Genomic DNA, 12,735 nt, shown 5'->3' with positions numbered 1-12,735 from the left:
TAGTGAAAAGTTAACACTTGCACATTACTTTGGAAATAGAACAATATTTATAGTAGAAGGGTTCTCTATTAGGTACTATTTTTACCCAAAATAATGTTTAAAATTAAGCTTTAAAATATACTATGACATGACTACTCTGCCAATTGCAAATATAAGGGACCAAAACACAGAGTCATTATATTAGCAAAAAGCAAAATTGAATTGTTGCATATGATATGATAAAAGCAATGATTTGGTGAAACATATTTGAAATTAATTTAGGTAGCAGAAAATTAAGAGCACTATAGTGTACTATTTTAAAACATCAAATTCTTTAAAATTCTTATTTTAGAAAGTGTGGTGAGTAGGTTGAACTTCTACAGAGATCATTTTGGAGTATGTAATCTCTCTAAATTATAGTGCAAAGAACAATGGAAATATACGCCTTCTCTACTTACCAAAACAACATAATTGAAAGTAAACAATCATAATCTATGGAACTTTAGCAAACATGCACCAGACAGCTTTGACACCTTAATGTGTATTCATCTCTCATCTGAAATCTCCAGCCTACTGTCCTTGACCTTATTGATGACCTCTTCTCAACTCTCACAATGACATGCAAATGAAACACAGCTCCAATATGAATCTTTCCTGATACTCTCACTGTGCAATTTCTTTTGAATATTTGTAAAATGCACCTTGTTGTTTATTATCCATGGATATTACTTATGTCTCCTGCTCTAAAATGATACAGAAATGTTATCAGCCACATTTGTGACTACCACATAGACACAAAATGTGATCCAAGAATTTGCTCTTCATTTGCCTTTCCTCCAAGACTTAAAGACATTAAAATCAAATAAATCCGTAAGTTTTCTACATTTCCATGATACATTTATTAGTTAGAAAGACTTTTGTTGAGAACTTTAAAATATACTTGCTGTAAAATACCATAACTTTAATTTTTTTATTTCACTACGATATTCATATTTCTATTTTTGATTCCTCAGTAAAGATTTCTACACATTCACACTTTACATTGGTTTCCATGTTAAAACACACAGAACAGGATTTGTCACATTAAATGTAACCCACAGTCTTAATTCTTAATTTAAGATTTTCAATGTTTGTTACAAACCCAGCTCGTGGATCTAAAGACAGGTCCCTGGGAAACTTCAGCTTTTTGCTAACGAGTATAGTAGGGTATAAGCCATTGACTTTGGATACTTCAATGATCCTTTTCTCTGTGTCAGACCAATAGAGGTTTTTTCCAATCCAATCAACAGCAAGTGCATTGGGGACAGCTGTGTTATGCACTACCTAACAAAATAAGAATTTAAACAGTTAACAGCGTAAATGCCTAGAATAAGAACTGAGCACTGCTTCTTGGTTTTTACAGAGATAGTAGAATTCTATTTAAACATTAGAAATAAAATTTACATAGGCATAAAACAGAACAATTTACCCTAATAAAATGACTTGCTCATTTGTGAGAAATTACCTAATATGTAATCAGGCCCCCAGAAATTACATGCGGTTTTAAGAAAGAAATGCTCAAATTTAAAAACAACTGTTGGACAGCTGCATAGTTATTGATCACATTTTCATTTTCATTTATTTGTACTCTTAAAATTTGGGGCAAAATTCTGTCACAAAGACATACACACACAAAAATTGCTGAAATTTATTTTAACAGGTTCTAGGGTAGATATCAATAGCAGTTACCATTCCCCCAACTGCTGTTGCCCTATATAAATGCTCTACTATAGGAATGGGAAAAAAAATACAAGGGAGAACCCAACATAACCAAAGGGAAATTATTCTCATACAACTACTGTGCTTAATTATAACCCATCTCAATATCAAATATAATAAGAATATAGGCTTTTCATATACAAATATGACACATATAAAATAATCCAAAATTCTTAAAATATATGAGCACTTTTTCTGAGTTTTTCTTGCTTTGAGAACTGAATGAAAGAAGCAATTGAAACATGAGGCTGTTACAGTAATATAGAGACAAAAAAACATTGAATTTTTATAGTTATCCTTTCCCAATAACCATAAATAGTAAAGATATAAAGTGACAACATGAACATTTTCAGCATTTGATAATATCAACCTACAATACTGAGCTGTACAATATCTTTTTTTTTCTTTCTCCAAAATTCTAAATTGGAAAATTGTCATGTATGACCATTTTAATAAAAATCAGTGAATTATTAATCCCAAAGGAAGAAAGATGAATTTTGTAACCCTATGTTATAACATAATTTAAAGTATTTAAATAATTTCATTTTAAAACCTGAGATAACACAGAAATGGTGCCAAATAGCTCATATCTAGAAGGTGACAGGTATTTAGTTATGATGCTGACTAATCAGAACATTCATTATTTTATACAAATGCATTCAATTATTCCCATCTATAGTAGGTTAATTTTGATAGTGCTAAAATTTTAATCTATAATTTAATTATTAATATTTTTCAATTACAAATACTCTGTCTCAACTTTTTCTTTTATATAAATTAACACAATTGAATCTAAGGCACTAATCATTCAAGCTGGAACCATCCATCACATTTTCTAGGGTTGTGAATAGGATCCAAATTTTATTTACTCAATTTGATTTTTACCTTATTTCATGTAATAGCATTATAATGAAATATAATAATAAAAGGGTCATTTTCACATTTAAACTATGTATTAATTTATATTATAAAATGTGAAATGCAAACCAATCTAATATATTCTATGAGTTGTACCATTACCATCAAATAACATTTTCTATTCAACCACGCTAATAAAATATCCAACAATCCCATTGTTGTAATATTTAGGTACCTTAATATCACTTCCATTTAAACACATTCTATTTATGCGGCTGCCATTGGGTCGGCTGGAATCAATCCAGTAGATGAATTCTTCTCTGTAATCAAAGTCTACAGCAATAACATTGTTTAATCCCTAAAAAGTAAAAAGGAATAGTTAAGTAGAAATTATTTTTAAATGTTTTAGGAGTTTATAAGAGTCTCTATCTACTTTTAAATACTTATAGCCATTACAATAGTGGCATTTTTGATCAAATCTTTTTAAAAGCATCATATGTTTACATTTTCCCTGCATTATAAACTTAAGATGTTGCATAAGTTATCTGAAAATGTTTTACAAGCAGGCCACAACAATTTCAGCATTTTTATGGATAATGGTGTAATCAAATAGCCAGTAAAGGAGGTGGGGGCAACAACTTGCTTTTGGAGAGATAAAGTGAAAGACTCTCACTGTAGGTTAATATTAAATATACATCTGATATCATTATTATCATCTGTTCTGTAGCGTAACTAGAAAAGAGCACACATTTAAATGGGAAAAACTAAAGATCACTGATGTTTTATGATGATCCCTGGATAGACATCTGATTAAAGTCAGAAAAGACAATTTGGAAATTTTATTATTTACAAAAGCTTTTGTCTCAACTGGATAAATACACTTTTCTTCCCTCAGCCCTTTTTTGCTTCCAGTGGTCCCTTGGCAACACAGTGCCATGCTGCAATTTAAAGTTAAAACCTTAGGAGAGTATTTGACCAAAGAGGAAGTGGAGAGTCAATATCTTTTTGTCCCGTGTGGTGAGGAAAAGCCTCATTTCAGACTCACGGTTATGCAGTTTTTAGAAGGAACAAAACAAAAAGGAATTCAGCCGATGGGTTTGGGATGCCTCAGATCTTGGTCAGTAGTTCTGCTGTCTGACTGATTTTGTGGAGGATTGTGCACCAGCATCTGGGAGTCTTCTGAGATGTTAAGATTGTTCAAATGACGGCTTAGGGATTCGTTTAATTCTGGTCTATTGTTAGGGCTTATATATTTACTACCTCAGTGGACCAATAAAACTTAGATCAGAATTTCTATAGTGCTAACTCATTTTAATGCTTGAATAGTTTATTAATATATAAATCCTTTTGGATCAAAAAAATAATTCAATACAGCAGACACTTGGCAAAGCCCTGAGAGATCTTTACTCTACCTTTATAGCTGATGTAAGTTGCTTATATGAATACTAGAGGCCCGGTGCATGAAATTTGTGCATGGGGGGTAGTGTCCCTCAGCCCAGCCTGCACCCTCTCCATTCTGGGACCCCTCGGGAAATGTCCAACTGCCAGTTTAGTCCCGATCCCTCAGGACATCCATCTCACAATCTGGGACTGCTGGATCCCAACCACCTGACTGCTTGCCTGCCTGATTGCCCCCTAAATGCTCCCCTGCCGGCCTGATTGATGCATAACTGTTCCTCTGCCAGCCTAATTGCCCCCAACTGCCCTCTTCTGCTGCTGGCCTGATTGCCCACAACTGCCCTAACCTGTCGGCCTGATCACCCACAACTGTCCTCCCCTGCTGGCCATCTTGTGATGATGTGGGGGCAGCCATCTTGTGATGGCATGAGGGCGTCACACGAGGGCCACCTAGGCTTTTATTAGTATAGATTTACCCTAAAGTTGTAGTTAAGTATTAAATTATTTTAAAAATCATTTATTAGTAGGTTTAGTTTTATAGTTAAGGATTAGATTTTCAGGAAGATAAGTCCTTTTGTTTGCCTTGATTTGGTTTGGAGAAGGAAGGATGGTATTTACCACATGTGAATTGTTTCATTATGTATTCTCAAAATTTGCAATTTCATAATAAGAATAACCCTGTATTAGATTTATATAATGCTTTTTGAGAAACAGGCTAAGGCTAAATTATTACTGTTCAGATTTTAGTTCTCTCGGACCATTTCCAAGAGTATGATAGACTGTGTATAGAAGCAATTTAGAGAAGGTTTTGGCAAATACTGATTTTTTTTTCTTCTCTCAGCAGGGCTGTATTCTAGTAGTGACGGTGTTAAGATCATAAGTTCAAATCAGATGCTTTTATTTGGCTTAACATGAGCAAAATCTTTTTCTTCAGCTCCAGATTATAAAGGTAAACGGAAATAGCCTAACCCCACAGAATTGCATGCATTGCTCATAAACAAGAGACACAAGGAAGTAAACATGAGTCAGTGTAAATTCCTCACTATGCCCAGATAAATATATGCAAGTGTATTTCTTACTGACGTTACTAATCAAAGTAAGTGCTAAAAGAAAAACTAAACTAATATTCTAGTCACAGATTCAAAACATTCACTAAAAAATGTATTCATAAGCTAAAAACTGGTGGACTTCCTAACTAAATGTACTTAAGTGTACACATTGAGAACGTTGCCTCTGCAGAATCAATGAATGTTCTAAAGTATACATTGAATATATTCCAAGTTCTGTAGAGGGTTTAAAATATTCATTACAGTTCTCACTGGTGTAGCTCAGTGGATAGAGTGTCAACACTCGGACTGGGTCACAGGTTCAATTCCTGGTCAAGGGCATGTAACTGGGTTGCAGGTTTCATCACAGGACCCTGATGGGGTGGATGCAGGAGGTAACCCATCAATGTGTCTCTCTCATATTGTTTTTTCTCTCTCTATTTCTCCCTCCTCTCTCTCTCTCTCTTTCTCTCTCTCTCTCTCTCTCTCTCTCTCTCTCTCTCTCTCTCTCTCTCTCTCTCTTTCTCCCCTCCTCCTCCTGCTCCTCCTCCTTCCTTCCACTCTCTCTAAAAGTCAATGGGAAAAAAATATCCTCAGGTGAGGGTTAAAGCTCTGAATTCTGACATATATATCTAGCCAAACTTGTCATTGTTCTACTGCTTTACAAGTCATCCACACAGAAAGAGTGCAATGATCTCTTTGTAGAATCATATGCAAGGTATGGTCAAAATAATATCTAAAAACCAGAGTAATCCCAGTGGCTTTGGAGCTGAAAATTGGTTTCACCAAAATTCTATTTGCTTCTTTCATTTCTGTAGCTAAATACTTATATCCTTTGGTTCAAGATGACTAATTTAAGAAATTATGTTTTGTTTCTCTATTCAATTTTACTGGAATAAAAGGCACTGTTAGAATTGAATTGGATAACATGTCAAAAAGTTACTTGATAAATTTTCATTTCTACAATCCATATTATTAAAGTAGATTTTCTAAATGTAGTATATGAATATAAGTTATAGCTGACCTAGCTATAACTATGTTTTAGACTACATAGGCTGAAATTTTTTTTTTTACCAGATGTTATAATTTTATGTTACATTTCTTGAGATTGTTACTGATAGCAGTGTATGAAATTCAAGATGTTAGGGTAAATAATTTTCCCTAACCACCTACACAAAACATTCCCAAATAATTAAAGCAAAGATGGTGTCTTTCATTTATTTTTACTGGGTTAAATATGGAGATATAATTACTTTTGTTTTCTTCCCAAGTCTGTATATGTAGACAATCTCTGAGATAGAAAAATGGTTTTCTACTGCCTAGAACTTCTTGAGTATTTCTACAATGCTATGACAAAGTTATAGTGAAAACATCGTCCCTAACAAAAATGATGTATTCAAACTGATGGCTGTCAACACTAGAAGTAAGACTTATCTTTAGTTTGGGGGTCTCTATTTCCTTGCTCATTGGTCACGATTAACAAATGCTTTCCAAAAGCACAGGTGTTTAGAGTCCTCATGAACTTCCTCATTGTCCTCACTCCCTTTTTATTTTCATAAGAAAACTACCTGAGCCCAACTGACATGGCTCAGTGGTTGAACATTGACTTATGAACCAGGAGGTCCTGGTTCGGTTTCCAGTCAGGGCACATGCCCCTGTTACGGGCTCAATCCCCAGTAAGTGTCATGCAGGAGGCAGCAGATCAATGACTTTTTGTCATCATTGATGTTTCCATCTCTCTCTCCCTTTCCCTTCCTCTCTAAAATCAATAAAAATATATTTTAAAAGAAAAGAAAGTTATATGACATTCATCCCCACTTAGGTACTAGTGATTGGCAATAGTTTAAAATTATGCCACCAGGAAAAAAAAATGTTATCTGAAAGTGCATTAAAGTGGTTTAGTTATATGAAATAGACTTAAATCATGCATAGAGAAAAGTAATTTTGCTCCATTAAGAAGAACCTCTGATAACATATTAGCTATAAAAAACAACAAAAGAGATATCAATAGAAATATCCTGAGCCACAGGGTTGGAAAATGAAGCAAGGAGCGCCATTGAAATTGTTACGGGTCTTTCATTGAGCTTGCTATATTAGTTAAATTTGTGGTTCAGCTGAGCTTATAAATGGAGTATCCTAATAAGAGGACTTTCTAAAATAGCACAGTCTAAAACAAAGACATGCTAAAGAAAACAACAACACATACACATGTGACTACATCAGGGGTGGGCAAACTTTTTGACTCGAGGGCCACAATGGGTTCTTAAACTGGACTCAGAAGAAGGAGCTGCGGCCATGTTTCCCGACATTGCCATGTTAACACTGCTGCTGGTGAAGGAGTGGAGGGGAGAGCAAGAGAACCCTCCGCTCTTTCGGCTCCGCAGGCCGGATAGAACAGCCGAACGGGCCGGATCCGGCCCGCGGGCCGTAGTTTGCCCACGGCTGGACTACATGGATGGATTTTTAAGAATATCATGCTAAATGAAATAAATCAGACAGAAAAAGTAAAAAACAAAACAAAAACATTTGATTTCATTCATATCTATACTAATAAAAGGATAATATGCTAATTAGACCAGGAGACCAGACATCTTCCAGACGTCCCACCTCCTTTTGGACAAAGCCAAGGTGGTGGGGGCCAAGGCAGCAGTGGTTAGGGGCGATCAGGCCAGCAGGGGAGGGCAGTTGGGAGCCATGAGGCCGGTAGGGGAGCGGCCAAGTAGTGATCAAGCTGGTAGGCAGGCTAGTGATTAGGAGCCAGAAGTCCCAGATTGGAGAGGGTGCAGGCTGGGCTGAGGGACCACCCCCCCCCCGTATGAATTTCATGCACTGGGCCTCTAATGTGTATATAAAACTGAAAGCAACAAATGAACAAACAAGAAAAACAAACAAAAACTCATAGATACAGATAACAGCATGGTGTTATGAGAGGGAAGGTGGGTGGAGGAGGAGTAAAGGGTAAAGGGGGTCAAATACACTGAATGGCCAGATTATTATGACCTCCCCATCAGTACTTTGTGGGCCACCTTTTGCCTTCAATACTGCGGCGATTCTTCTTGGCATTGACTCCACGAGATGTTGAAAGGTGATGCGAGGAATCTGACACCATGCATGATGAATAGCACTGTCCAGTTCTGTGAGATTTGATGGTTGTGGAACCAGCTGCCTGATGGCTCTTTTAACTTCGTCCCACAAATGCTCAATTGGATTGAGATCTGGTGATTGTGGGGGCCACCTAAGCAAGGTAAAGTCTCCCTCATGTTCTTGAAACCACTCCTGCACAATACGAGCACCGTGGCATGGCGCATTGTCTTGTTGGAAGAAACCATCTCCATTGGGATACACCATCAACATGATAGGATGAACTTGATCAGCAACGATACTTAGGTATGTTGTGCTATTCAGACGTTTATAATGGTCTGGCCCTCTAGCAACTTCAGTGTGAAATTATAGCTAATTTGCCTACAGATGTCAGGTGGTCATAACAATCTGGCCACTCAGTGTATATGGTGATGGAAGGGGAATTTACTTTGGGTGGTGTATACCGCTGATGCATCATATAATTGCACACTTGAAAACTACATACATTACTAACCAATAAATTTAATTTAAAAATAAATAAATTAACTCTTTAAAGGCAAGAAAGAACCCCCTGCACACACACCATAAAAACAATAAACAATATAGTAAAATGAAAAGAAACATATCCCTTTTCCAGAGATCATACAAGGAATTAATGACTGGCACACTTAACTTGGAAGGTAAAGGGAGGACATAGAGATTTACTCCAAGAGAAAGATAATTTTCAATATTCTGTACCTTTGCTATAAGCTTAAAATTAGTCTACACAGAACCATGGCTTTCCCTCAAGGAGGTTGCCCTATACCAGTGCCATTTCTCCTAATTCCAGTTCCTCCCATTATAGCTTTTTTCTCATTCCTATCTGTCTTCTGCTGAGATTACAGTGTGACATAAACCAACTTGCCTGACTTTTCACCCTGTTAGTATCTGCCCTGCCTACCTACAAGGGTTATTATTGTAAGGATGAATTTAGGTACATGAAAGTATGTTGCAAATGTATGGTATACATTTAGATATTATTTTTCACATCTTTAAATCTTTAATTCTCATGTTAAAGAGAACACTTTATGTCGTTCAAATGAATATCAGTTGAGGAAAAACACATTAAAAAAATAAGTTAAATAATATAGAACATCATTTGGCCAGCAAAAACCTTTCCATTTTAAGAGTTAAGCCACTATTCTCAAAACTGCCTGGTACTGGCACAAGAATAGGCATATAGATCAATGGAATAGAATAGAGAGCCCAGAAATCGGCCCGAACCAATATGCTCAATTAATATTTGACAAAGGAGGCAAGAACATACAATGGAGCCAAGATAGTCTCTTCAATAAATGGTGTTGGGAAAATTGGACAGATATATGCAAGAAAATGAAACTAGACCACCAACTTACACCATACACAAAAATAAACTCAAAATGGATAAAGGACTTAAATGTACGACAGGAAACCATAAAAATTCTAGAAGAATCCAAAGGCAACAAAATCTCAGACATATGCCGAAGCAATTTCTTCACTGATACAGCTCCTAGGGCACTTGAAACGAAAGAGAAAATGAACAAATGGGACTACATCAAAATAAAAAGCTTCTGCATAGCAAAAGAAACCATCAACAAAACAACGAGAAAACCCACTGTGTGGGAAAACATATTTGCCAATGTCATATCTGATAAGGGCCTAATCTCCAAAATTTATAGGGAACTCATACAACTGAACAAAAGGAAGATAAACAATCCAATCAAAAAATGGGCAAAGGACCTAAATAGACACCTTTCAAAAGAGGACATTCAGAAAGCCAAGAGACATATGAAAACATGCTCAAAGTCACTAATCATCCGAGAGATGCAAATCAAAACAACAATGAGGTACCATCTCACACCTGTCAGACTGGCTATCATCAACAAATCAACAAACGACAAGTGCTGGAGAGGATGTGGAGAAAAAGGAACACTTGTGCACTGCTGGTGGGAATGCAGACTGGTGCAGCCACTGTGGAAGACAGTATGGAGTTTCCTTAAAAAACTGAAAATGGAACTCCCATTTGACCCTGTGATCCCACTTCTAGGAATATATCCCAAGAAACCAGAAACACCAATCAGAAAGGATATATGCACCCCTATGTTCATAGCAGCACAATTCACCATAGCTAAGATCTGGAAACAGCCTAAGTGCCCATCAGTAGGTGAATGGATTAGAAAACTGTGGTACATCTACACGATGGAATACTATGCTGCTCTAAAAAGGAAGGAACTCTTACCATTTGCAACGTCATGGATGGAACTGGAGAGCATTATGCTAAGTGAAATAAGCCAGTCAATGAAGGAAAAATACCACATGATCTCACTCATTCATGGATAATAGAGACCATTATAAACTTTTGAACAATAATAGATACAGAGGCAGAGCTGCCTCAAACAGATTGTCAAACTGCAGCAGGAAGGCCGGGGAGGGTTGCGGGGCAGGAGGTAGGGGGGTAAGAGATCAACCAAAGGACTTGTATGCATGCATATAAGCATAACCAGTGGACATAAGACATTGGGGGATAGGGGAGGCTAGGGGACTGTCTAGGGCGGGGGGATAAAATGGACACATATGTAATACCCTTTGTAATACTTTAAGCAATAAAAATTAAAAAAAAAAAAGAATAAAGAATAAACATTCATGTAAAAAAAAAAAAAAAGAGTTATATCTACTTGAACTTTTTTCTAGGGATATTCATTAAAGAGATAGTTGTCTGGCCCTGGCTGGTGTGGCTCAGTTGGTTGAGCATCGTCCCGTGCTTCGAGAGCTCGCTAGTTCTACCCCAGTCAGGGCACACACCCAGGTTGGGGTGTATGAATTTCTCTCTCACTCTCTAAAATAAATATATATATATAATAAAAATACATCAATGCAAACATATTTTTTAAAAAAGAGATAATTGTCTGACTCATACATTTTAAATAGCTTTCTATTTAGCTTTTTAAAAAACATGAAAATTATTTTATATTTTATTCAATCTCCTTAGGGATCAGAATTAGGGAGAGGGACAGTGTGATCTGATGGATATCGGTGGCTCTTCCAAACTCAAGAGAAAGAGTCTAAACCTCACAGACACCTGTGAATGAGGCAGGAATACTGGTACTGTGGCAAGCACATGGTCAGTTTGAGTACTCCGTGGATTTAGAAAGCATGGGCTGTATGTCAAAGTAGCAGCTACTAAGGAGGTTGGATGGAGACCATCCAGGTATGTGAGCCTAGTAAGGGTACACCGTCTTTTTTTCTTTCCTTTTTTTTTAATGGGTAGCTAGACATCTGGATTTTCAAGATAATTTTTTTTTCAATTTGTGACTTAGAGGAAAGCTGAAAAATCCAACTATGTCATGAAGAGTCAATTTACAGTTGCCAATGAGAGATTACACTTAAAATAAGACTAAATCATTAAACAAAATGAGTGAAACTCTAACAATAGTAATGAAGAAATCCATCCGTTAGGTGGGAAAAAATAATTCTAAGTAAATGTTTTTTGTGTTGCTGAAAAATTACCATATGGATGGCTTTTTTTTTTTTTTTGCCTATGCCTAATGCTGGCAAAAATATACTATAAGAACAAGAAATATCCTTATTTTTGACAACTTATTCTAGACAGTGCTTTCGCATATGCATGCCATTCTTATCCAGTTTGGGGCAATGAGATCTTTGTAGCACAACAGATACAAGCTAAATAATTCCAAAGAAGCTATTTCTTCTGACAATTAAAAGTATGCTATAACTAACTATATGTGATTCCTCTAGTCTATGTAGGAGTCATTCTACTTTTAATCATTTCATTTTATGCTATTTCCACTGCAGACTGGGATGGAAACAATTTGACAAGAGAACGTCATGGCATTCTTTCTTGTCATAAAATGGAAATTACATCTTTTCATATCAAGTAACATATGTAAATATACTTTGACAATAGAACTCAAACATCAAAACAGATCCCCTTGGGTCTTGGGATGGGTTGGGAGATAAAGAGGGTAAGACTGAAAACTTGTGCCTCACAACCTTTTAACTAAGTGACAATCGCACTCTTGTTCCCTTGCTTTTTACAAATTTTAAAGGCTAGGGATCATTAATCCTGTTTTATCTCCTGTTTTCATAGAAACTTGAATTCTATGAAAAAATATTTATTTTTAAATCCCAAGTGGCAGGGGGACAAATTCGGTAATGCGCAAAACACCTTAAAAGAGAATCTTATGCTTTCTCTGCTCTAGCTATTCTTGAGATAGTTACTCTCTTACATTAATTATACCTTACATCTTTTACTTTCTTTGAAATTGCGTGATGTGACAAATTCAGAGCATCACCTGGACAATTCAAACAAAATAAAACGTATAGTAATCTCATATACATATAGGCATGTATTTATGAATTGCATTTCATAAATTCAAATTGTGAGATATTTCTGTGGCTCTAGGGCATACCTGAAGTACCCATAATGAATAGCATGAAATCATCATGGAAATGCCATACCTGTTTTAAAAGGGTGTAGTTGGAACCATAGGTGCTAATTTTTCTTATCTCGTGATGATCAGCAAGAATTAAAAAAGGTTCTTCATCTAAATACCAAGCAAAAAACATATTAGACTTT

At 36.0% G+C, this 12,735-nt stretch overlaps 1 protein-coding gene across 1 annotated transcript in view; it reads right to left on the bottom strand.

Moving 5' to 3' along the window:
* Positions 1–12,735, bottom strand: part of LRP1B (LDL receptor related protein 1B) — a 1,379,523-nt gene that overhangs the window by 221,816 nt on the left and 1,144,972 nt on the right. Inside the window, exons 57-59 of the mRNA XM_036320679.1 lie at positions 12,618–12,703; positions 2,831–2,953; positions 1,121–1,302 (exon numbers count right to left, since the gene is read on the bottom strand). Coding sequence (XP_036176572.1) covers positions 1,121–1,302; positions 2,831–2,953; positions 12,618–12,703 — 391 coding nt within the window. The remainder of the gene's footprint in view (positions 1–1,120; positions 1,303–2,830; positions 2,954–12,617; positions 12,704–12,735) is intronic.

The sequence above is a fragment of the Myotis myotis genome, unplaced genomic scaffold, assembly GCF_014108235.1.
Source record: "Myotis myotis isolate mMyoMyo1 unplaced genomic scaffold, mMyoMyo1.p scaffold_m19_p_8, whole genome shotgun sequence".
In the NCBI taxonomy this organism is placed as follows: Eukaryota; Metazoa; Chordata; class Mammalia; order Chiroptera; family Vespertilionidae; genus Myotis; species Myotis myotis.
This window is presented reverse-complemented; position numbering and strand designations above follow the sequence as displayed.